This window comes from Mirounga leonina, unplaced genomic scaffold, assembly GCF_011800145.1.
Source record: "Mirounga leonina isolate KUSES-001 unplaced genomic scaffold, KU_Mleo_1.0 Mir_168, whole genome shotgun sequence".
Classification (NCBI taxonomy): domain Eukaryota; kingdom Metazoa; phylum Chordata; class Mammalia; order Carnivora; family Phocidae; genus Mirounga; species Mirounga leonina.
Genome location: NW_023270426.1, coordinates 48,626,247 through 48,652,156, shown reverse-complemented (window position 1 = coordinate 48,652,156; position 25,910 = coordinate 48,626,247). Strand labels below are relative to the sequence as shown.

Here is a 25,910-nt window from a genome sequence, read left to right as displayed (position 1 = left end):
GTTGAGGGCTCCACTGATTTCTTTCGCTGCAAATTTCGCATTGGCCCTCCATGGCACATTCTCTTTTTATTACTGATTTTCTGTTCTGACAGGCAGTTAATCTCATGCTCGGAAGACGGCAGTGTACGCATTTGGGAGTTAAGAGAAAAACAGCAGCTTGCAGCTGAACCTGTACCAACAGGTGTGTGTCTTTTCTCCTATGAAAGGCAGAAGGCGCATGTTCACATGAAGCATATGCTAGTCAGGATCTCGGATCATATCTTAATATTGCTCTAATGTAGAACTGCCTGGTTTTCTTCATCTCAACTAGTATTTTATTGTTTTAAGGGAAACTGTCATTTCTGAACAAATGGCCCATTGACATAATTATTCATTTTATATTGTCCAGCATAATGCTTGATACACAACGAGGATTTGTACCATCAGATACCAAATTCAAGTGTTCTTTCAGCCTGGAAGCATTAATATTGAACTCAGTTTATGGAAAAAAACACTTTTGTGTTTATATCGTAATCTCATGAGCTCTTGACCTGCAGGTGTTTGCTCTGAAAAACAAAATCCTGGTTCATTAGCAACCTTTGCCTAAGAAATCAGATGCTGCTACCTCTGGAGTTCTTTCTGGTCATGTGACATGCTAGGATATTGTTTTTGGACACACGTTGCTTTTCATCTATGCTTTGTTGATAGATCTGTGTTGTGGCTTTTTTTTTTGGACACTCACATTCAAGGCCTTTTACTGCTCTCTTTTATTCCCAGTGCCTTTTTGTCATGTTAATACACCTTTACCAGTGGGTGAGTAGGGCCAATAAAAGAGATGAGCAGCAAACCTGGTAGTTAAGATGAAATAACAGATTTACAAAAACCCTAGCTTAGTGTTTCATACCATCCCCTTAGCCCTTGACTAAAGTACAGAACATCTTCGCATTTAAATTTTCTGTTTTTCTGATCTTTAAGTAAAGAGTACAGTAATTTTGGAAATGACCGAAATGATTTTGTTTTTCTAGGTTTTTTTAACATGTGGGGATTTGGAAGAGTGAACAAGCAAGCCAGCCAACCTGTTAAAAAGCAACAAGAAAATTCTCCTCCATGCTCATTGGAGCTTATTGGAGATTTGATTGGACACTCCTCATCTGTGGAGGTATTTTTAATAAGCATGTAAAGGTTTAGGGCATTCATAAAGTCCTGTACTTTTTTTTTTTTCCGTATGTTTTTGCTGAATCTAAACATGGATAGGTTATAGTATGTACAATTAAGATCTCCCTTTACAGAGACACGAAGTGAGGAAGCAAGGAATGTGTTGCTTCTAAAAATGGGCTTAATCACCATTATTTATGAGATGGAGACATCGAGAATCAGATGATATGAATCATGTTGAATACCTAACAGTAGCAGAGGGTGCATGGAGGGTTGGGTTATATGTAGAGTTAAAGCCTTGCAGAATGGAATTCAAGGGGCCTTTATCACATTCATGAACAGAGTACTGTTTTTACCTCCTTTTGAAGGATCATATTTTGTTAGCTTTCCTAAGACTTAGGGTCTTGGTTATTGTTGTGCATATATGAAAATACTAGTTGAGAATTGTAAGATGTATACAATTCTACCTTGTGGAAATCCAAATACATTAATATTTACTATATGCACCATTGTTGATAATGAAAGGGAGAGGATTGGAACTGGTAGTAGTATAAGCAGGGCCCTAAGTAATGAATTTCTTAAATTGTTCTTCCCTGTTTCCCAGCCAGGGAGGAACAAATTACTTTTCATTTGAATGTGCATTCATGCTTCGGGGCAGCTGCAGTGCACTTAGCAATCACTGCTTCTGTTTTAGGCAGTATACTAGACACTGGAGTTTACGAAGATACAGGTCATACAGTCCTTGCCCTCCTAGGTCTTCTAGAGGGGAAGGATACAGCCCAAATAAGTTGTTAACCTAAGCCGCTCAGGCAGGCCCAGATGACTGTAGACAGCGAGTGCTCAGGAATTAGAAGGTTGGGGAGGGTTAACATACATAGCCTTGTGACCCTGAGTTCCCTAATGTTGGGTATTGGGTCTTATTTATCTTTGCTTTCCTCTAACACGTAGCGCAGTTGTTTTCCTTTTGTTCTGCTTTTTAACTTTGCTTTCGCTTAGGTGGCTGTTGTGTAGTTTGGGATTGGGGAGAACAGAATGTGGTAGAAGTGCAAAGATTGCATCTCCGTGGTGGCACGAGCAGACTGGGTGGGTTGGAGCAGTGGTTTTCTGTGAACAGACACTAGTAGGAGATAAAGCCTGAGAAAGTAGTTTTGCATCAGATTAATTTTGGCTTTATTTTTAAAATAGTAGGTACCCACTAAAGGTTTTTAAATGGTGGGGGTAGGGGCGCCTGGGTGGCTCGGTTGGTTAAACGTCTGCCTTTCGCTCAGGTCATGATCTCAGAGTCCTGGGATCGAGTCCTGCATCGGGCTCGCTGCTCAGCAGGGAGTCTCCCTCTGTGCTCTCTCTCAAGTAAATTAATAAAATCTTTTTTAAAAAAATAAATGGGGTAACCTTCAGAGTGGCATATTTGCCATAATGTAGACCTGAGGAATTTTCCTGAAAGTGTTGACATTGAAGTTTTTTTTAAATATCTCTGGCTTCTTTGAGAAAAATCTCGGCTCCCTTTTAGGTGCTACCTCCTGAACTTCTTCATTCCTTTTATGTTTTTACCCTTACTCTCTAGCCAACCCTGTTACCTGTAGTATTTTGCTCCCCTCCTTCCCCCTCTTCACTTACAGATCATCAGCTGAGGCCTTATCCTGCTTTGTTCAGAATTGTTATTTCAGAGAGAACTCCCATCCTGCTCTTTGATGTTGTATTTCTCTCCTTCGTTTTACTCTCGCCTTCACCAGGCTCTGCTCTCTACTGCAGAGGTAGCTCTGCTGCCTTTTCGTGAACACTTTTTTTTTTATTCTTCTCTTCCAGCCTATTTCTTCACCAGGCATGACCTTCCCTTCATTTCGGAAGTTTTAGGTTTTTGAAGCTTTGACAGTTTCAGTGGTTACTGATCTAGATCCTCTCTTTCTGTGGCAAATCCTAGTGTGAACTACATTTTTTAGTACCTGGTTACATAGTCTTTGTTTCAACTATGATGTGGTTTTCACAACTGAACTAGAACCTTCTTCATGGTAGGGACCATAGCATATAGATGGCATTCTGTAAATGCTTATGGATTAGAGAGCTCAAGCCAGTGTTTATCTTGCAGAATTAGGAGTTTCGACATTTTACTGGTAGCCATTTGTCCATAAATAATGAGGGAGGTATAATTGATGAAGCAGTTCTGGGAGGACTTCTGACATAATCTTAAAACAAATACCTGAAGAATTAGATTATAGTAAAACTGAAGAAGATGCTGTGGGAATTCACAAAGATAGGTATTGTAGTTCTGATTATTAAAATACAAGATAATGCTAGGTCTAGCATTACACAACTTGTCCTGAAAAATGAGTTTTATATTCAGATTCAAATAAGTCTGCAAGTTAAACTATCTTACAAGCATATGTTAGTCTCGCCTTTTCTCTTTGAAGTTCCTATAATCAGGTGGCTTTAAATTTCTTTACAGATGTTTCTGTACTTTGAAGATCATGGACTAGTGACATGCTCTGCTGACCATCTCATTATTTTGTGGAAAAATGGAGAAAGAGAATCTGGATTGCGCAGTTTAAAATTATTTCAAAAGTTAGAGGAGAATGGTGACTTATATCTTGCTGTCTAGTTGAAGGAATTTGGAACACATGTGCATGAACCTTGAACATCAAATATAGGGTAATACTCAAATTTGTAATGTATTATTTTTTTAAAGAGTTTAAGTAATCTCCACCCCCAGTGAGGGGCTCATACTCACAACCCCCAGATCAAGAGTTGCAAGTTGTTTCTCAGGTATTAACATTCACAAGAGAATACACTGCAAGTTTTTTGTTTGACTTTTCACAGCAGTAACCTGAAACCACTGAGGAAATGGGTCTAATTTCAGCAGTGAATTTTCAGAAAGTATTCAGATCAGAGCACAAATACTGGTAAAGAATTTTAGCCTAGTGTCCGTATAGAAAAATTTTTTTAAATAACACTTAAATTTTATGAGCTTACGTTTAATGAAAAAAGTGCTCAGAACCTCTCACTTGATTTAGTATAATTTCGTTGCCTCTAATTACATTCTTACTCATCACGAAAATTTTTTAAAAAGTTACATGTACTTTCATTTAGGCCTTTCTGAATTTTGAAGTACCTGGCTTTATTCTCAAAATGAGTATTTTAACTATACCTGTTTTTAAAAAACTTATGAGCCTACTTTAAAAAATATAATAATTATAGAAGATATTTTGGGATAAAAATGAAAAATCCACTGAAAAACAGGTAGGACGTAGCACGTCTTGAATTTACACCTTGAGACCTCCAGGAGATTGTGTTGCTGCTCGAGGGGTGCGTGCTGGGTTTGAGCTGCTTCATTTGAACCTAGACCCGGTGAAGAGGTGGAAATAGAACAGCATAACTGTGGCATTCGTTAGAAGTTTTATTTTGTTCTTTGGTTTTCCTTAGAGCCTGTTGGATTAAGAATCTGTGTGATAAATATATCCTACCTCCTACAGATTCCCTGGTCTTTAGTAACTAATTAAGAATGTTCTATGAGCAAACTTGAGTCTTACACTGTTTAATTCCAACTTTTTTTGTTGGTGGTGCCAAGTAATTTGTTTAAATGCTTTTGTTGTGTTTTAGTTTAGCTTTACAATTCCTATAAACTCATCAATAGGAATCTTACCAGGGTGTATTTTTTGCCCCCATGTGAATTGGCCGAATAGCGATTAGCTAGATTGGGACCGGACCAGCACCTAGCCCTCATATATGCCAGGGATGAGAGCTAGATCAGTAAAGAGGTACGGTGTTTCCCAAGTCAGAGGCTGGAGCCACAAGTACCTGATTGATCTTACCGTTTCTCCAATATGAAATACTTGAGAAAGGCTTCATTTGTGTAGTTACTTGCTGTGACCACTCAGATTTAATCCTCTTTATCACCCTACCAGCCTTAGAACAGAATATTCCTTCTCCCCTTTGGTACTAAAGAATAAAAATTAAAAAAGAAAGTGGAGTTATTCTTAAAGTGCTGATCAAAGAATCCTGTTATGATGTTCGAAGACTGATCCTTCTCCTTTGCTCTCTGCCGATTCACCTGTTCATCCCACTCATCTCTAATGGAATTTTTACAAATTGTTTTTACTAGTTTTCTCTTTGACCATTGCTTCCACAACTACCTCCAGACTGGAAGAGCTAAGGTCATCTATGCCAGACCGATGCCCTAATGTTAGGAATGAGGAAACTGAGGCCCAGGCAGGTAAGGCCTTGCAATTAGCCCTATTCCATCAGATTGTTGATCACTTTAGTTAGGTATCTCTGAGTCATTTTCAGGCTTTAAAATTTTACTCAATAGCTGGACTTTCTTCTGTTACTAGCTAGCTTTTTCTTTGTTCAAGTTGTTTTCTTGAGTTGTCGAATACCTCTTCCATGAACCATACAAGGAATTCATAGATTTTTAACTGTTTTATTTCCTAACAGTTTTTGGGTTAGTAATCTATTCCCACGGAGTGACAGAAACTATAGGTGAGTTTTGGGAGCAACCAGTACTAATCCTCTTATCTGTCTGGAGGGAAGCCCCCCACTTAGGAAGATGGGAGCTTCTACGAGGGCTCAGACTTGATGGCTGCTCAGTAGTTGTATGTAGACTGCTGCTAGAAGTTGACCTTGAAGCACCCCAAGTAACACTATGTAGTGGGCCTTGTCATTTTTATTTAAAAATCCCCTATTACCTCCCTCTCTGGCTGTCTTCACATAATACAAGCAAGAGCCTAAGTTTCAGGGGCACTGTATCTTTCCTTTCTCAGCCGGAGGCTTGTTGTTTGCCCCCAAGACTAACCAGTCCTGACTTAGGAAGCAAATTTGAAAATCTAAAATTGGAAGTAAATAATGACTTCGAATTATAAAACATTGTTACCGCTACAAGAATGACCTTATAACTAACTTCTAGTGAAGTAGTAGTCTTAATGTGACTTCTACCTATATTAGAGTGCATTCTTCTCAATCAGTAGGGGGTCCCTTCAACACAGAATGTTTTAGTAAACAACTAAGTATAAAGAGGCATTTATAATAGTTTATACCTGCTGAAAGACTATATGGGAGAAGGCAATATTTAGTTAGCAATTCAGAGGATTACACACTGATTAAAATCATAGCTGTGCTAAAGATTTGGTATCTGGCAGTCTTAAAGCCTTTAAGTTCTTATGAAATTAATTTGACATTACAGGGAGTAAGCTGTAACATTCTTACAGAAAAAATGTTACTTACCCAATGGAACTGAAAGCGACAGGGCAAGGTAAAGATTGTCCTTGTCTGGAGCAAGCTTCTGAAGCCTAGGCAAGTTATTTAGTTCTTTAAAATGGGATTTTGACATCCTGACTTTAATGTGTCTGAAAGTAAAGTGTGGGACTCATGAAATAAAGAAGGACAGTAAAGCGAAATTTTGAAATAATGAAAAGTTTAGGCCAAAGAGATAAAATAAAAACAGCTGTTGGGAATGAAAAATGGCTGTAGGAATTTAGTTACAAGTACTTCACAAAAACATTTTCATCACATTTACATAGTGCAGCATTACAACACAAAGCTAGCTGCTGTCCTGACCAAGCACATTCGCTTTTCTAACAAAAATAATTTAGATACATTTCTTTACGTGGAATTGTCATATATGATTTCATTTTTTGGTACAAAACATAGAAAAAAAACATTGGCACATTATGTAGTAATAAGTTATTTTTTTCTTCCCATGTACTGGTTTCAAGTGTTCTACATTCCAATTTTCATTTGAAAAAAGTAACTACTATTCAACTAATTCAGCCTCTGTTTATACCTCTTAAAAATGCAGCAGGGAGTACAGAGGATTTGAAAAGGAAGATACTTTGTTTACTGAGTTTGATATTTACAACACAAAGAGGAGGGTTGTTTGGTAAAAGAGAAAGGAAAATCTCAAGTCTAACTTCATGTAGATCACAGAAAGTTTTCAAAAGAGCTGTATAAAAATATGCACTTGTGCTTTAGAAGCTTTTAGCATACAGTTAAGAGCATAAAATAGTATTTACTGCCTCCCCTTATGCCTATTTTCTGATCTATTTACACATCTTGCAGTCTTGTCTTTTTTACATCGTTAAAGCAAAGTGGCAAGGTCTCAAATATAGATAGGTTACAAACATCTGAACCTTGAAACTGCCCCATCCCTCCCCCAAATATATATGTATAGATGGTACACGGCACAACCTACTCCATGGACTGACTTACACCCAGTAAATTTAGAGTGCTTTAATAAAAATTTTAAACAGCAAACGTATATAAATTTTTTTTTTTAAAAGCTTATCCAAGGGCATTCAAATTTAATGGCTTTTATATACTCACCATAGTGCCTTGTGACTGCCTCTGTAAACCAGGAATAAGGGAAGCTCTTGGATTCCACCCCCCAAACAAGGTGTCAGTCCCTTGCCCATCATGAAGGGCTTTGTGTTAGGCTGAATTCCTCTTCTAGGAAGGAGGGCCACACAGCCACAAAGGTGCTGCTACCGGTCTACAGCAGGCACTCACCAGGCCAAGGCAGTGGTTGGCCTTGGGTGTCACTCCGCTGAGCAAAGGAACTGCTTAGCCATAGAGGCGGTGAAACTAACTCGTTTATCGGTAATTTGGTCCTAGTTGTTTTGCTCATTTTTTTCCTTACGTATTATGAATCCTTCAGCCTGAGACTCTTGAGGAAAATAGTCAAGCTAAACAGTGACGGTGACTTTTATGGTAAGAGACGAGCTGAACACTAGCTAAGCTACTTTGTCATCCAGCAAGATGGGCTCACAGGCACCAAGTCTTTGCTGCGTGTGTCCTGCTAGTTATAGTAAATGAGCTCCATGGTTTGATGAGGACAGACAGGGTGACAACAGGACGAAGGATTTTGCCCTGTGTTTATTCTGTCACTTCAGTGTTCAAAAGAACATGTATTTTTCTTCATGGAATGTAACTTTCTAAAAATGCAGTTTGGGGACTTGGATGATTCAGAGTCCAGTATTAAACACCATCTCTTTGGGGCGCCTGGGTGGCTCAGTCATTAAGCGTCTGCCTTCGGCTCAGGTCATGATCCCAGGGTCCTGGGATCAAGCCCCGCATCGGGCTCCCTGCTGAGCGGGGAGCCCGCTTCTCCCTCTCCCTCACTCCCCCTGCTTGTGTTCCTGCTCTCGCTATCTCTCTCTCTGTCAAATAAATGAATAAAGTCTTTAAAAAACAACAACAAAAAAAACCACCATCTCTTTCACCTACACCTGTCCTTTTCACTAGAAAGGAATGCCTCTTATTTACATGACTGTGATTCACAGTGCCCTTTGCAGATCACGAGGTCCCCTTCTGTCTTGGCTCTAGCTGTCAGATGGAAGCCTCAGACTTTTGCACTTGAGGTCATCTAATGTCTTCCAGTGTTTGTAGTTATCAGCCAGATGTTGCATCAGGCCTGGCAGATGGGCAAAGGCTGCAAGAACATTAAAGGATCACAAGTTAGGTGGCCGGAACATGTGCGAGACTGGGGCTCTGTGGGACAGATTGGGGCTCAGAAGTGGAAGAGAGGTACCGCAGTGCACACACCAGCGTGAGAAGTAAGTTGTTAACACTAGCTTCTGAAATACAAACAGGCCCTTGCAGTTAAAAATTGAAGCGCCACTTACCAGCAACATTACAGAATGGATTCAGTCTACTCTGAGCCACAGATTCGGTCAGTATTCTTTCTAGAGGTTCTCCAAGGACAGGCTAAAACTGTTGCAAGCTTTGGAAACCTAGGCTTCCCAGAGGTTAAGACTTGGTGCTGCAGTTTTCAAACATCCTTTGAGTTTTCAAGGTGCTGGGCATGCAGAGTGCACATGCGCCCCACCCCATCTGGCTCCAGACAGCCGACAGCTAACTTTTCACACACACACAACCAAAATTAACATTTCACTTACACCTTTAGGCCCAACTTGTGTCATTAACAAAATATTCTGTGTGTGGGGGGGGTGACAGAACAACTTACCATCCCAAGCATCAAACATGTCTGTTATGAAGTAGTCAATGAAGGAGATTTGGGATTTGGGGATGCTGCAGGTGTTCCGGTCAAACACTGGCATCACCACAGGGAGCCCCTGTCTCTTCTCCTCATCAGTCTACAAGAAATGAGAACACACACGGGGCTGGGGCACCTGAGGAGCTGTCCCAGTAGCATCTCATTTCTCAGAACAACTCTGAACATGGGTCCTCATCCAATTGTAAGTATGAAGACATAGGTTCAGGAAGCTCCCGAGGCTTATGTAAGTCAACCACCTGATGAGCGGGGGTGACTAAAGGCAGGTCTTCTGACTCTGAAGTCTCTTGTATGATACCAGAGCCCCTCCTGAAGCACCGATCTCAGGATTTTTTTTTTTTTTTTAAAGATTTATTTATTTGACAGAGCGAGAGAAGGAACACAAGCAGGGGGAGTGGGAGAGGGAGAAGCAGGCTTCCCACTGAGCAGGGAGCCCAATGCGGGGCTCGATCCCAGGACCCTGGGATCATGACCTGAGCCGAAGGCAGACGCTTAACGACTGAGCCACCCAGGCGCCCCTGATCTCAGGATTCTTAACCCCTTTCTGGAGATGTTTCCAAAGTCCTACTATTACCACCAAATGCTAACACAAATGGAATACTGCTCTTTACAGTGAGGGTGCAGAAGCAATGTCGGGGGTGTGAAAGGGCTTAGGCCTTAGCGTGAATCAAGGCACTGCCACCAAACTGTACCAGGAGTCACTGTATTCTTGACTATCACGTGCCTGAAGTTTAAAAAGCCAGTTCTACTTACCAATATCCTCATTAAAGCAGTAGGAATTATTAATACATTTTGACCTCTGAGTATATGTCCTTTTAAAATTCTCTGTTGTGACAAAATGGCAAGTACACTGAAGCCCTCACACTGCCTACCACAGTATAATGAGGTTGTCTGGAGGAAAAGCATTTATGCAGTTGAGCTGAAGCAGCCTCCTTGTTCTATTTTTACTTGAAAGAAGGACAAACTGTGGTTGTTCAGGTTTGGGTACTGGTCATGTGGCTCTCTCAAGGAGTGTGTCAGTCTGAGAATTTTGCACAGTAGAGTGTGTGTTTATTTGTGTAAGGCCAGCCTGTACTGAGCTGAATGTTAAGATCCCCATTTTCCTGATGGTGTGCTGAACCAGAGGCCAGCTGATCAGAGGCTTCGTTTCTGACTTTTGATTTTTAGGCCACAGTGCTTGTGAACATTAGTACATTCCTTTTTGGGAGAAGGACACCTGAACAAGAAACTTACATTAAATAACTTAAAAGTGCTTCTTTCCCATTCTCCATATCCGTACTTAGAGAATAATTACCAGTAGGATTTTAAGCCCTCTCTTTGGGTCCTGGGAGGTCCATTAATGGCCTCCTACCAGCTTTTGGCTCAGCTTGCTCATTTCAGGTTAATCGATAAAGGCATCTTTAAAATCTCCACTATTGTTCAAGGAGTAGTTTGGATTTTTTACTCTTACCCCTTCTCTCTGGCAAGCTCAGAACTGCCTGTCCTACTTTCCTTCACTTCAGGAGCTCATCTTTCCGGCCTTGAAAGCTGCAGTTAACTTACTGAGTACTTGACTGGTCATGCCCCCGCCAGCCCTTCTGGACATGGTGAGCCATTCTTTACCCTGCCTTCATGGTACACTCAGCCACACTGGCCCTCCCACAGTGCAGGACTTGTAACTGTGTGTGTGTTTCTGTCTGTCACACACATGCACCTCAGCCCTAGAGCCTCTTCCCTGGAAGTAGGCCTGTATTTCAGAAGGCATCTTGTGGTCTACTAATTTCTGGATTTTTTTTCCTTCAACTCCTTCACACTGGCAAAATGAACTACATATTGCTACTTTCCTTATATAAAAATTCTATTTTTCTTCCTTACTAATTTTACACAGGATACTTTCTCCCCCAGAAAGTCCTTTCCTATTTCCATATATCTAAATCTTTTCAAAAAACAAAAACACTTTAATAATACCACTTCCCCAAAAGCTGCTTTTTTTTTAATCATCTAGGAAACATATCTGAACTCAGATAGCACTTAGCATACCTCCTTTAGAGATACTTCCTATTTTTAGCGATGTGTGGACCTATCTATGTCTACACCTCTCCCCTACAGTTTATGAGCTGCCCATGAGTGGGAGTGTGTCATGCTCCTATCTGTGTCCCCACAGGGCTCAGTGGAGAGAAGAATAACCTGGTAAGTGAATGGATGGTAGCCCAGTTTTTGTGAAAGTTCAGGATCTCACATTTTGATGATGAAACGATACTTCCAAAGGCTCAGTTTATCACCCTTTCTCCTAGAATGACTTTGGTCAGTGACCAGCCACATCAGTCACTCTTGGAAGGAACCAGAAGTCTACTGTGGGCCGGGGCTTTCCAGGGAGGATTCATTTATTAATTGATGGCTACTCGACTGGAAAATCTCCAGAGTTCCATGACCTGGAGCCATTTCCAGAAGAGAAGTGGAGCTTCCCTAGAGAGGTGGTGTACCTGTGCAAAATACTCCTCAGAGATCCTCCCAGCCCATTCGATGCACAGGTCCAGGGGGCGACAAGGGTTGGCTACATCAGCACACTTGATCATCATACGCTTGATCAGGATTTGGTTTTCAGGGAAGTTCTTCCCAGTAGGGTTGCATTCACAGTCACTGCCCTCAATCTGGAAAACATGGTCACATTAGGGTTAAAATGATGTTATGACCACAGGGACCAGACATGAGATGGTCAGCACCCAGGCCCATTTAGACGTGACTGGGACTCAAGTTTTCCCATCCTTAATTCCATATATAATACACTGACCTATCCTTGTACAAAAATAACCTCAGTCGAGACAAAAACAGTTTTTTTAAGATTTTATTTGACAGAGACACAGCGAGAGAGGGAACACAAGCAGGGATTATGGGTTATGGGTTATGTTCTGAAGGTTATGGGAACACAAGTAATAGGTTCTGAAGGTTATTCTTTTGATTACTTACCACTGGTAAAATACTGCTTACAGTAGACACTGTGGTAAATGATAAATCTCAACACAGAGCTGCTGGGGGCTTATTTTAATAGGTGAATTTCCTCAACTCTAAATTCTGTATAATTTTTCCCTCCTGAATCCCCAGATCCTTACCCCCTAAGTCAGTCTCCTAAAAAGAGAGGGCCCTGGCATTATGCTGTGGGACCCCTGGGGGATGAAGTAGAACAAGTGAGGTGGAACTGTCCATCTATGCTGGTCATGTGAAGGGTCCTACACAAACAGTCTCCTTACTGATCATCAAGTTACTTTTAAGACAACCGTTCATCATCCATCCACATACGCAACCTCTTCTCAATGGAAATGAGCATAAAGCTTTCCTAATTTTACAGGGCTATGAACAGCTTCATGGTTTCGGAGGTCAGTTGAACTCATTTTAAAACAACAGAGATGTGAACGTTCTGTGCATGTTTCTAAAACCCAAGTTTGGAAGGGCTTTAAGGCAGGACTAGGGTGTATCAGTAAATTTTAAAAAGGAAAAATGACATAAATGCTTTTGTTTTCAACTAGCACTCACAGTTTGACTCTATGGAGTCTTTAGGTACTGATGTTTTTAATGCAAGTCGGCAGAAATACAGTTCTTTAAAATATCCACTTTTTTTCTTAATACTACATTTCAGCTTCTATTTTATTTTTTTATTTTATTGAATTATTTTAATTCCAGTATAGTTAATATACAGTGTTGAATCACTATATTGTACACCTGAAACTAACAGTTGTATACATCACTCAAGTGTTCATCAGGGCGAGTGTGCTCTTTTATCCCCATCACCTATTTCCCCCCCTTCCTTTCATCCACATCCCCTCTGGTAACCACCAAGTTTGTTCCCTATAGTTAAGAGTGTTTCCTGGTTTGTCTCTCTTTTTTAAAATAGCCACTTTTGAGGTCTCAAATGACAGAAAATTAGAAAGGGCTTTGGATCCTCTAAAATACCCCCATTTAGGCTAGCCTCCGCTGTCTGCAGGCCTGTCTGTCTTACTCTTTGGGCCTACCACCTCCTGTCACCATGGGCCTTATCTCAGGACCTTTCTTTCAAGGAGTTCAGGGTTACTGTGGCCAGCACTTCCAGCCCTTCTTCACCAACTCCGAGCAGATAACCACCTTGTATTCAGGATGAAGAGAAAGTGTGTTGAGGCCAGAGTAGCCTCTAATGGAAATAATACTCGGATGTATCTTATCACAGGGGAAATGCTTACCTCAGCTGCCATTGGCTTATTGATGCTGTTCACAAATTTGTTCACATGTTCAAAGTGTTTGGTCATCTCTGTTGCTAAAACCATGTCAATAATAGCCTGGCGCAGTGTTCGATAATGGGTCCTAAAATAACCAGAAGACAAAGAGCCTTGTTCATATCAGGTCCAGAATGAGAACTGTTCTGCTACCATTTCACCACACTTCCACAGTGTGGGAGGAAGCTGGGGGCACGGAGTTGAGAACTGAGTGCAGATCATCAAGTTTACCTGCTCCTCTTCCCAGTAAGCCAGGACCTGTTGACGCCATTCCATGGGCCCCAGTACAGCTGACCCTTGTAGGACACGTGTGTGTGTATGTGTATGTGTGTGTGTGAGAGAGAGAGAGGTCACGTAGTAGGCACTTATTTTACAAAGTAGTTTCCTTCTACCTTCCCTTGGCAACACAGAAACAGCCAGGTGGAAGGAAATGACAAGTTCCTGCCCGGCAAGACTGGTGACTCAGACACAGAGATTTCTGTTACAGAGACTTGTCTGTACTCCTTTAGCTGGTGGCACTGGAATAATGTTTTCCCATGAATAAGTGATTCTCTAAGTTAGATAGAAGGGGCAATGCATGGAGCAACAAACCTACCCAAAATTACTCTCCAGTTCCTATCGTCTTTTTCTAACTTCCAGGAGCCAGAATGGAGAGCTGAGTAAAATTGGCTCTTGGAGAAAATTCTTTCAGTGAAAGTTCTAAAAACAGTCCTTGACACTGATGAAACGTTCTGAAGGTGGAATAACTGGTCTCCATGTTTTCTCAGATTTCTGGAAACTAAAGAGTTAGGTTCCTGTTGACGCATTGTCCCTGAGGCCAGAGTGAGCTCTGTGCTCTGTGCATGCTTGGCCCTCCAGAAGTCTGCTGCTCTGCGGGAACTAGCCGTAGCCTGACTGCAGGGTTAGGGCAGCTGACAGGAATTGCTCCTGTCTGTTCCCAGCTGTCCCACTCTGCCCAGATGGGAGTACAACGGCCAGGAGGGGGGAAGCCTGTCCAACCCTTTGGGCTCTAACAACTCTGCTGGGACCTGTCGAACAACACTATCTCCTCATGTGTTACGTTTTTAAGGGGCAAACGTTGAACTGGGGAAAGATGAGGAAGGATGCATCTTCCTTGAGTTAACAAAAGGAGGGATGTCCTCCTGGGAGGGTAAAAATATCTGCTGTACTTACTAGTAAGACAATATTTTAAGTATTTTGTGGTATGTAAAATGTGTCCATGAACCCACTGAAAACCAAATGAAATTCAGAAAGATGAAAGCAGTCTGAAAAGTACAAGTAAGCTTTTAAGGGCAAGATTACTGTTTTGTTGTCTGATACAGTGGTCCAACTATTGCTACTTCTCCTTGTCCTTACCCTACGAAGCAGCTAAGTACTTGGAGAAGTTAGGGAAAACGGAATTCCCACTTATACTTCACAAACCTGAGCACAGGAACCCAAGCACAACCAACCTGTCAATGTTCTTGAAAATGTTGCACTTGCTGTCCTTGGCTGTGAGCTGGAAAGCCAGTGCGGTGTGGTGGCTCTCCAGGACAGCGGTGTCGTTATAGAGCACGGCGAGTTCACTGCCTGCATTGCACAGGAAGGAGTTGGTCCTTCCTGGGTGATCCACGTCATGCACTGTGGCGGCGATCAGTGCTGCCACCTCATCCAGCTGATCAAGGCTTCCCTGGGGCCACGGGGAGGGAAGGTTGAACGTTATCCACTGGATGTCAGAGACCTACACGCCTGTCTGACCCTCAGGAGGGACAGGATTATCAGAATATTTTCTTAGCCTGATGAGCCTTCTCTGACTTTCTAGAAATTGAGAGGCTACCTAGGATATGCAGCATAGTGGAATATCTGGGGGGAAACCGACATCTGAGCTGTGCCGTATGACAGATATATTAAAATGGATGCCTAAATCCTGGCACCCACTCACTCCAGTTCTTTCCAGGAAGAAGCCAAACAGGCCTTTTCAAATGCTGGCCCGGGGGTATTGCTATGACACTTCCCCATGGGTGGAGAGAACACAGAGTGGCCTACGGTCACAAGTAGTACTTATTTTATGTGCTTACTTACGCAAAGAATGAGAGAATGGCAGTAAATGGCACACATACATCAGAACTCTTCACACAGAGGTAAAAGGATGCGAACCAAGCAGTACAGGAGAACCAAGGACAAGAAAAAGAATTTCCCCAGGACAACTAAGGTTAAGGCAGCTCTCGCAGTTAAAAACAAAATTCAGCTCTAAGCTAGCAGGTGGCAAAGGCAGAAAGGGAGACCCTCTTTCTTAAGCTCTTGTTATGTAATCTGAGAACACAAACCAGAGCATAAGGGCATCCAAATGTTTTCCCAGGTTACAGCTTTAGGAGGAGGTTATTAAATGGGCTACTATCACGTACGAGATCCTATACCTTAGGACTTCATTCAGTTAATCTTTTATTACAGGCTTCCTGGGCTCTAGTTAGTAGAGTGCTGGCACTATAATGATGAACTACACTGGCATGCCTTCTGCACTGATGGGGTTGACAGGTTAGTGGGAAAGGCACAAATCACACACACACACACACACACACACAGAAGTAAAAGTAACTAAATCTCTGAGCTCAAGAGCCCCTTCCAGCCCAATTCTCCAAGGTTCCTTGCAGTTCTACATTTTCTGCCGAGACTGTCAGAATTAGAAGATGTCTTTGGAATTGTAAGTATATGAAAGCCTTAGCCTTGTTTCCAGGGCGACTTGAGCAATTCAATCAGATTCTGAAGACACTAACAGAACTCACAATTAAAAGGAGAATTCTTAGAGGAGGGAGAGTAAGGAAGATGACAGGGTGACCAAGAACTCCCTGACTCATCAAGCATTTAATCTCTATTTTTCTAGAGTGGTTCTGCTTGAGTGAGGTTAATCTCCAACTCTGGACTGCAGGGGCTGCCAGCACTTTGGTCTTGGCATTCGTGCTTGAGGACTTGTCCTGCACTGGCCGTGTGCAGCCTCAGCGGGGCAGTATCTCCTGCAGTGTGTGGTGCAGGACTGTGAGCCCGGAGTAGGGAGCTGGAAGGGCCGTGGCTCCTCCCAGAAGGGGCTATACAAACCTAGGCTCACGTCACCTTTCTAAACCGTAGGTGATAAAGATCTTCAAAAGCATCACTCTTGGACCACATTCTTTACTTTGTTGATGATGAAAGCGAATACCAAGCTCAGCTTTTGTCTGATCAGCTTTGGCAAACTCTCCCCATTTTGGTGCCACTTCTGCTCCTTCTAGCTGACCCACTACCACTCTTCTAAGTACCCAGGGTCTTAAGAATAAAGAAATGATCTCATGTCAGGCTACTGCAGATTGATACAAATTTCAGTCTCTAGATAGCAATTCTCCCAGGGGCGTCCACGTTCTAAGCTTCAGTTCTAATTGTAGCAAAGGAATTACAAGCTTAATTACGAGCTTCACTGTGCCCCAAGTGATGGTGGATGGGAAGGAGGGGGGAAGGGGATCTCTTGCCAGCTGCACATGGGGGTACCCAGGGCTTCCTATAAATCAGCCCCTGTACGTGACACCACTGACTTCTAAGTAAGACTGAGGGACGGGGAACTCTCTCAGAATTATGTAAGTCATCAGTACAGGATATACACATTCACACCTACACAAAACACACACATACATGTATGATCAGCCGAATGTGGGATGGCTCCTTACTGTCTGGATTATAATATGCCATTGGCCAAATTCTGATCCTAAAATGTCACCTCTAGACCGAGTAACCACTTGCTCTAATAATCCAGTCCTGTCCTCCCTCCCTCACAAAGGCCTCCTTGTACGTGGAGAATGGGTTCATGAATCAGCCAGCCATGTAAAGGAATCTCTACAGTGACATCAATTATTACTTTAGGCATTTGCGGGAGGGGAGAGCCGGGAGAAGAGGCCATGTCTTTACAACATCAACATGACCAGTTAATTTGATCACTCAAAAAACTGTCAGATTGGTTGCAGTTTATATATATATATATATTAGCTATTTGCCTTATATATTTAGTAAGATTGAGCTCCTGGACCTCCAATTTAGGCAGGTAAGTAGACCATGGTATCAGAATTCTACCTTCACTCGTTCCTTTCCGAGGAAGAAGGCAGTGGCATGCAGGACATCGGCGGCATGGGTGGAGTTATGGTAGGCATTGGAGGAGTGGTAGTTGGCTTCAATCAGTTGGAGCCAGGAGCGAAGAGTAGTTTCAGAGCAGTGTAAAAATTCACAAACTCCAAACCGAGAAAATACCTTTAAGCCCAGGTAAACCAATGGCCTGGAACACAGGAAAACAAACCCTGATTCATTGTATCCACTGGTCTAGAAACTGCTTTCTTTGATGACACTGGGGAATAGAGGCATTTTTCTTTAGACGTTTTTACTTCACATGCACAAGGGCATAAAAGTATCTCCTCCCCAAATTAGAAGGAGAGAGAACATCAGTCACCTCTTTACAAGTAGGTGCCTCAGGCGATCAATACATAGGATTTCTAGATTGTCTTTAAGTCATATAGCCTTCGGTGGTTTCAGCAACCAAGATAGATCCCTGATAGTCCTTCCCCATCTCTACTTCCATATAAGCTCTGCACTTCCTCTGTGTCCCCTCAGGAAGTTACTGAGCCTAAGGACAGTCGTCTCTGCAAAGTCCTATCATTTACAGTCACATTACATATGTACAGGTAAGAATCATTCACATCCTATACACCAACAGCGCCAGAAGAAAGCCTTCTCCTACTATAGAAGAGGCCCTTCTGAGTTATTTAATTATTTCCCTGCCTCCCGGCTAGATCCAAAGTCAAATCTGTACTGCTCTCAAACTCATTTTGTAAGGTGGAACTTCAACAGTTTGGAGCTGAGAGTACTTGGAACTCTTGGCTCACTAGCACAAAGGAATGACCTGGAAAAATCTGAAAAGGACACACAGTAAGTCCTCATCCTCGGTCATCATCAGGCTAATCCCACATCTTACCAACTCTGTCTCCATAAAGGAGCTCACTCAGGGGCCACAGTCTCTCTGCTTGTTCGACATTCCAGCATGGCATGACAGGTAGAACCTGTGAAGTTTCTTGTGGCAAGAACTCACGTCTCCCTCAAAGTTTCCAGATGTGAAAGTCTTGAGCGTGGCCATCGATCTTTCCCCACCTGCAGCCAGAGAAGCCACATACCTTTTATGTGTAACAGCTTCCAATTCAAAGATGTTGAACTCCCAGCTTTCTTCGTTATCAAGTAATCGAGCGATACAAGGGGGGACATCGTTGATGGTTATTGGCATCGCAAGGTGACTGTGACTCTGGTGCACATCTGAGCAAACAGATGGGGTTGGGGAGGCTGGTTAATTGCAGAATCTTGAGTGCCCCTGAGCATCTGTCATCGTCTTCATGGTTGCTACTAGAAAGGAAGTCTTGAACTTCTAAGGGTAGGAAGATTTTTCACTTCAGGGTTCTCTTACATTATGAAACTTCCAGATCCCCCAACAAAAAATAAAAATAAAAAAATCATCCCATTTAACTGTCTGTTTAAATGTACAGAGATGTGCAATTCTAACTCAGTGCTCAAAGAAGTAATACTTTAATGAGGAGACCTGGTTTCAAATGAAGACACTTCTCTTCAAATGAAGAGACTGTGAACTCCAATGAGACCAAGAGAAAGTAACACCAACACCCTCCCCAAACAATAATCCCAACATGGGGCAAGGCACAAGCTGGAGACTGGCCATCACCATAATGGACAGATGATAACTTACTCTTAGTGAACACATACTCGTTTCCTGACAACCTTCTCAAGCCATCCTGGAATAAAGAAAGCTACTATTAGAAGCATGCTTTCCATGCTCTTAGCATTGTTCTCTTATTTCTTCCATTAGCCTAAGAGACCTTCATCGTGAACAACCCAATCTGGAACTCCAAGTTGAAGCTCAAAATTAAATCAGAACAGTATCTACAAGACAGAGGATATTCTCCCTTCCACAGCTATTAGCCCCAGGAGATGGAGAATTGAGAATAAAGTGGATAGGACTTCATTCAGGTTTCACACCTGACATCTGAGTTGCCTTCGTTCTCACTCCATCTTTGTCTTCTGGCTTTTTGAAGTCTCATTCGTGCAACTGCAGAAGGGTCCTGCTTTTGGATGTGGGTTATTTTGAAGGGACCCCACTTACCCTTATAGGGACGGTGTTATTCTTGTGTTCTTACATTTACATATTGGGGAACCAAAGTCTTGGGCCACATTTTGGGGATGACTTAACGTAAAGATGTAAAAAGGGTGGGCTGATTTTTGACTAATACCTGAATTTTTTCCAACTCTATTTTCTGTTTTGCAACATGGGCATTGCAACTAGCCTTTAAAAGAAAAGTTTCTGGATTTGAGATCTTTGAGGGGGGGGCAGCATAAGGGAGTGGAAAGAATTCCAATGATCTCCATTAGTACTAGGCTCTTGAACTAGGCCCCAGATGTTTCTGCATCTGTTTCCTTCCCTCTGCTTTCTACCCTTGAGTACCTAATTATTTAGATCTTTGCTTAGAAGTCGTAATTGTCTCTCTAGAAAGTGTGTGCTAAGGTTTGAAGTATTTTTTTTTTAAAGATTTTATTTATTTATTTGAGAGAATGAGAGAGGGAGCGAGCGAGCATGAGAGCGGGGAGGGTCAGAGGGAGAAGCAGGCTCCCCGCCGAGCAGGGAGCCCAATGCGGGACTCGATCCCGGGACTCCAGGATCATGACCTGAGCCGAAGGCAGTTGCTTAACCAACCGAGCCACCCAGGCGCCCTGCTAAGCGTTTTAAGTATTAATGAAAAGGGGCACTCTGGTGGCTCAGTCAGTTAAGCCTCCAACTCTTTTTTTTTTCCCCCTAAAGATTTTATTTATTTGACAGACAGGGAGAGGCAGAAGCAGGCTCCCCATGGAGCAGGAAGCCTGACCCGGGGCTCAATCCCAGGACCCAGGGATCATGATCTGAGCTGAAGGCCGACGCTCAACTAAGCCACCCAGGTGCCCAAGTCTCCGACTCTTGATTCCTTCTGCCCCGCCCCGTCACGTGCTCCCCCTTCTTTAAAATAAATAAATAAATAAATAAATAAATAAATAAATAAATAAATAAATAAATCTTTAAAAACAAAGTATTAATGAAGGGCTTTCCTGAAGTCACACCTTGGATCTTTAGGCCAAGACCTTAATTTTTAAAACTCTATCAATAGGCAAATAACAGTGGCTCCAGCTGTCTTGTTGTAAGGGAGGTATCACAAGGTACTGCTGGATTTTTTTTGCCTTTCTTTTTCTGGTTCCCTAAAACCAAATAAAGGTAGGTAGAATCCTACACTGGTTCCTCACAGCGTTACCTGCAGAGGAACCACAAGATGGTACGCCAACAGGGGGAAGGAGGACAGGTAACTGGATTCCGAGAACCAGAATGCTCCCAATGCGACTCTGCTGTGGCTGCCCCCCTGCAAGACCCCCGCCAACCCTCTCCAGCACTAAGTCTACACTGCACTGCGATGGGACAACCCAGGCGGCCCAGGGACAGGAAAGCACCGAGAGGTCACTCCGATTACAGGTTCATTAAAGACCTTCAGCAGGAACAAGGAGAATGGACTACAAAGCCAGTCAACCCAGCATTTGGTGACAGGGCTGGACAGAGTCTTCAAAGTAAAACACATAGATGAGTTTGTTTTCCTCCCAAAGAATTCTTCCAGTTTCAGCCTCTGATAAGGATTACAAATGAATAATTTGAATTTTTTCCTTTTTCTTCACTTGCTGGTGGATGATGATGACCACCAAATCACAGCAAAACACAAGAACAGATGAGTCCTTAGACATCAGCTGCTCTTGGTGGTTACAGATGGTGGCGGTATTGGCCTGCTGGCAGGGGGTGGATCCCTCCTCCCCTCACCCTATGGAGCCAGAACAGCTCAGCTCTGCCTTTACTGGATTGTAAAGGGAACTTCTATATAAGCTTTGATTTAAAGAACGGATTCTCTAAGATTTTGGGAACTAGTGCTCTAGTCTAAGTACAAACGCTTTCATGATATAAAGAGTCTGCAGTCCAAGGAAACCTCGCCATAACTCTCAATCCAGTACTGCCCCAGGTCAAGGGGAGGATGTGCATACTTCACCCTCAATCAGCTGCCTACTACTCTTTACTGTAATGAGGATTCTGCAGGACTGTCTCCCATTGATGTGGTCAGTTAGCTTCATGGAAAGATAAATTCAAGAATTCCTTGAATTATACCACACATATAATACATAAATTTTGATACAGATGCTTCTGGTTATGCTGACATTAGCCCACACAACAGGTGTTTCTGCAACTATAGGCACCAGTTTCTATGTTACATGTTCTGTGTATCCTGGAGGGCACTTCATGTCTCTCCCCTGCATTTCTGGGTTTTCCTCATCACTCACAGTCATCAGGCCTCCAACGAGATCACTGGTGTGGGGATCTTCATCTTTGGTACCCAGCTGAGGGGAATACAGTTCTGTGGTCCGTAAAATTTCTAGAACTCTGTCCAAGGCTTCTGCTACTGTAACAGGGCTGTTCTCTTGGGCTGCATTGATGATATTTATAACCTAAGGAAGTAAAGAGAGAACGAATAAATTTGAGGATATTAGGATTCTAATTCCCAGAAGTTAAACGTATGCCTGGAAATGGTAAGAAATCAGATGGTAACACATTTTATTGTTCAAAATGATCTGTGTTTCCACACAACCAGTCCATTCTTCCTGCGGTGTGCCCTTCATCCTCCCTCTCCTGGTGGTGCTCCTAACTTGGATTTCTTCCAGCTTCTTTGCTGATCCTCCTCTAGCTCTCTTCTACAGGTTGGAGCTCCTCAGAGATTGGTGCTGGGCTTTCTCTCACTCCCCAGTCCTTCCAGAGATAAGCTATTTCCATGATTTTGGACCCATATGATCCATATGTTAAGGACCCTCAAATTTACATCCCTGTCTCAACTCCTTTTTGACCTTCAAGTTTGTATATTCAACGGCCTATGTGATGTATCTATTGAAATGTCTTACTTACATGTCCAAAACTAAATTCATGATATTGCTCCCTTCTCCCCAAAGCAAGCAAGTGAACAAATGGAACAAAAAAATCAAAGACAAGAGCTCCTTCTCTGGTCTCTACACTGGAGCAAAAGAAAACAACACTTTTATCCACTTGTCCTCAAACCCAAAACCTGGGAGGCCCCAACTGACAAACAGCTTTCCCCATTTCTCTGTCCACTCTCCTAGTGTCACTCGTCACTGAGTTAAATGGATTCTACCCCTAAATATTTCTTCATCTATTCATTTCTATCTCCACTGCTTTAACTCTAGTCCAACTAACACCACTTCTTGGCCTAGAATTCTGGAAAACCCCTAACTGGTCTCTTCTCTTTCATTCTTGACATTTCTAGTCCATTCTCTTCATGGCAGCTGGGTGTTCTTTTTAATAAACATACTTGATCATGTCACTCCCCCACTTGAAACTCTTCAGTGGTTTATTCTGCACAGAACTAAAATATGAACCCTTCCTGGCAGCTCCGTGTCACCATCTTCTCCCCTCCCTTCCCACCCCCAGTCTCCAAGCTCTAGCCATCCATACTTCCTTTCAGGTCTTCAAATACTCCAATCCCTCTTCATCTCTTTGCTTCTTCCCTTGCTGTGCTTGCTGTCCACAATTCTCTTCTCCCACCTCTCCTAACATCCTTGCATGCTTCAGTTCTTACTTCAAACATTATTTCCTCTATAGAGAGCTCTCCCTGATCACCTCACCCAATGTAAATAGGCCGTAATTTAATTTTCTCTTAGAACCCTATTGTATTCCTTACTAATAGTCATTGCAATTTGTAACTACAAATTTATTTATTATGTATTTGTTTAATATCTGTTTCCCCTCCATGGTATTAGTAGTAAGTCACTCATCACTTTATTTCCAGAAGTTAACCCAGTGCTGGGTAACCCTGATTGCAGAGTGGAGGAGGCAGCTGCCACTCACCTTTGTGATGGGAGCCTCGATGGTCATGGAATGGATCCTTGCCATGGATGGATAGCGACGATTCTGTAGGCTTGGTGCTGAAGAGAATAAAGGAAGTCGTATCTGGTTCTGGTTCTGGTGGCTCAGCTTGGCTAAATGCACCAAAGGAACCCTTCATGGACTGATTCTCACAGGAATGCTTCCCCACTGCCCTCCACAAAGCAAAGGATTTGCCCATCTTTTAATTCCAGAAGGGAAATTTCAGAGAGGGTTAATGGGATCCTGAGGCCCCATCTCACTCTCCCATAAATTACTGAAGCCCAGCTCGGGCAGTTCCTAACTTTCAGTCCCCAGCTGTTGGCCATGTAAGTGGATAACTGCAGTGTGGGAGAGGAAGCAGGGGCCATGGTCAGGGTGGGCGCAGATGAGAGAGTCCACTCTCTGTAGTAATTAGGGCCAGGCACTCGACCTCCCTGCGCCTCTAGGTTCTTAACACCCAGAATCCAGTGATGGTTCTAGCTCTAATCTATAGAAACTTTCATTTTAAATTCTAATTTTAAATTTTATTTTTTTATTTTTAAATTCCAATACAGTTTTAAAAAGTGTTATATTAGTTTTGGGTGTATAATATAGTGATTCAACAATTCTATACATTACTCAGCACTCATCATGGTAAGTGTGCTCTTTATCTCCATCACCTATTCACCCATCACCCCACCAGCCTCCCCTGGTAACCACCAGTTTGTTCTCTATAGGTAAGAGTCTGTTATCTGTTTTTTGTTTTTTGTGTGGGTTTTTTTTGGCTTTATTTGCTTCTTACATTCCACATGAGTGAAATCATATAGTATTTGTCTTTCTGACTTATTTCATTTAGCATTATACTCTCCAGATCCATCCACATGGTTGCAAACAGCTAGATTCCATGTTTTGTATTGTGTGTGTGTATTACATATAATATTATACATATATATTACATGTAATATATATTACATCTTTTTTCTTTCTACTACATTGTATGTATATATATGTATATATTATATATGATATATACAGTTACATATATATACACATATATTACATATAATATATATACATATATATATTACATCTTTTTTTTTAATCCATTCATCTATCAATGGACACTTGGGCAGCTTCCATAATTTTTCTATTGTAAATAATGCTGCAGTAACCATAGGGGTGCATGTATCTTTTTATATCCGTGTTTTTGTATTTTTTTTTTTAAAGATTTATTTATTTGACAGAGAGACACAGCGAGAGAGGGAACACAAGCAGGGGGAGTGGGAGAGGGAGAAGCAGGCTTCCCGCGGAGCGGGGACCCCGATGTGGGGCTTGATCCCAGGACCCTGGGACCACGACCTGAGCCGAAGGCAGACGCTTAACGACTGAGCCACCCAGGTGCCCCAGTGTTTTTGTATTCTATGGGTAAAGACCGAGTAGTGGAATTATTGGATCTTATGGTAATTCTTTGAGGAACCTCCATACTTTTTTCCATGGTGGCTGCATCAATCTGCATTCCCACCAACAGTGCACAAGGGTTCCTTTTTCTCCACATCCTCACCAACACTTGTTACTTCTCATGTTTCTGATTTTAGCCATTCTGACAGGTGTGAGGTGATATCTCATCATGGTTTTGATTTGCATTTCCCTGATGATGAGTGATGTTGAGCATCTTTTCATTTGTCTGTTGACCATCTGGATGTCTTCTCTGGATAAACATCTTCATGTCTTCTGCCCATTTTTAATCAGATTATTTGTGGTTTTGTTGTTGAGTCGTATACTTTTTAAAATGTATTTCAGATACTAATCTTTTATTGGATAGGTTCATTTGCAAACATCTTCTCCCATTCAGTAGGTTGTCTTTTAGTTTCTTGATTGTTCCTTTTCCTTTGCAAAAGCTTTTAATTTTGGTATAGTTCCAACAGATTATTTTTGCTTTTATTTCCCTTGCCTCAGGAGACATATCTAGAAAAATGCTGCTATGGCCAATGTCAGAGAAATTACTGCCTCTGCTCTCTCCCAGGATTTTTATGGTTTGAGGTCTCACATTTCTGTTTTACCCATTTCGAGTTTGTGTGCATGGTGTGAAAAAGTGGTCCAGCTTCATTCTTTTTCATGTAGCTGTCCAGTTTCCCCAACACTATTTGTTGAAGAGACTGTCTTTTTCCCATTGCATATTCTTTCCTGCTTTATCAAAGATTAATTGACCATACAATCGTGGGTTTATTTCTGGGCTCTCTATTCTGTTCCATTGATTAATAGATCTGTTTTTGTGCCAGTACCATAGTACTTTGATTACCACAGCTTTGTAGTATATCTTGAAATCTGGGATTGTGATACTTCTAGGTTTGTTCTTTTTCAAGACTGCTTTGGCTGTTTGGGGTCTTTTGTGGTTTCATACAAATTTTAGGATAATTTATTTGACTTCTGTGAAAAATGTTTCTGGTATTTTGATAGGGACTGTATTAAATTTGTAGAGTGCTTTGGGTAATACAGACATTTTAATAATATTCATTCTCCCAATCCAGGAGTATGCAATATCTTTCCACTCATTTGTGTCATCTTAAATTTCTTTCATCTGTGTTTTATACTTTTC

The 25,910-nt window shown here is 42.0% G+C and overlaps 2 protein-coding genes across 11 annotated transcripts in view; one reads left to right on the top strand and one right to left on the bottom strand.

The window, feature by feature from the left end:
* Positions 1-3,792, top strand: part of WDR41 (WD repeat domain 41) — a 49,416-nt gene extending 45,624 nt beyond the window's left edge. For both annotated transcript variants that reach the window (XM_035014702.1, XM_035014701.1), the window contains exons 11-13: positions 93-181; positions 1,005-1,138; positions 3,578-3,792. In XM_035014702.1, the coding sequence (XP_034870593.1) occupies positions 93-181; positions 1,005-1,138; positions 3,578-3,730 (376 nt within the window). In that variant the 3' untranslated portion in view covers positions 3,731-3,792. The remainder of the gene's footprint in view (positions 1-92; positions 182-1,004; positions 1,139-3,577) is intronic.
* A 2,976-nt stretch (positions 3,793-6,768) lies between these two features.
* PDE8B (phosphodiesterase 8B) overlaps positions 6,769-25,910 on the bottom strand; it is a 239,340-nt gene continuing 220,198 nt past the window's right edge. For 8 of the 9 annotated variants that reach the window (XM_035014694.1, XM_035014695.1, XM_035014696.1 and 5 more), the window contains 10 exons: positions 23,318-23,394; positions 21,745-21,909; positions 19,094-19,139; positions 18,516-18,651; positions 17,428-17,626; positions 14,808-15,025; positions 13,324-13,444; positions 11,596-11,763; positions 9,086-9,215; positions 8,442-8,551 (listed from right to left, as the gene is read on the bottom strand). In XM_035014694.1, coding sequence (XP_034870585.1) covers positions 8,442-8,551; positions 9,086-9,215; positions 11,596-11,763; positions 13,324-13,444; positions 14,808-15,025; positions 17,428-17,626; positions 18,516-18,651; positions 19,094-19,139; positions 21,745-21,909; positions 23,318-23,394 — 1,370 coding nt within the window. Of the gene's footprint in view, positions 8,552-9,085; positions 9,216-11,595; positions 11,764-13,323; positions 13,445-14,807; positions 15,026-17,427; positions 17,627-18,515; positions 18,652-19,093; positions 19,140-21,744; positions 21,910-23,317; positions 23,395-25,910 lie in introns of all 9 variants that reach the window. The other variant, XM_035014690.1, reaches the window with a different exon arrangement.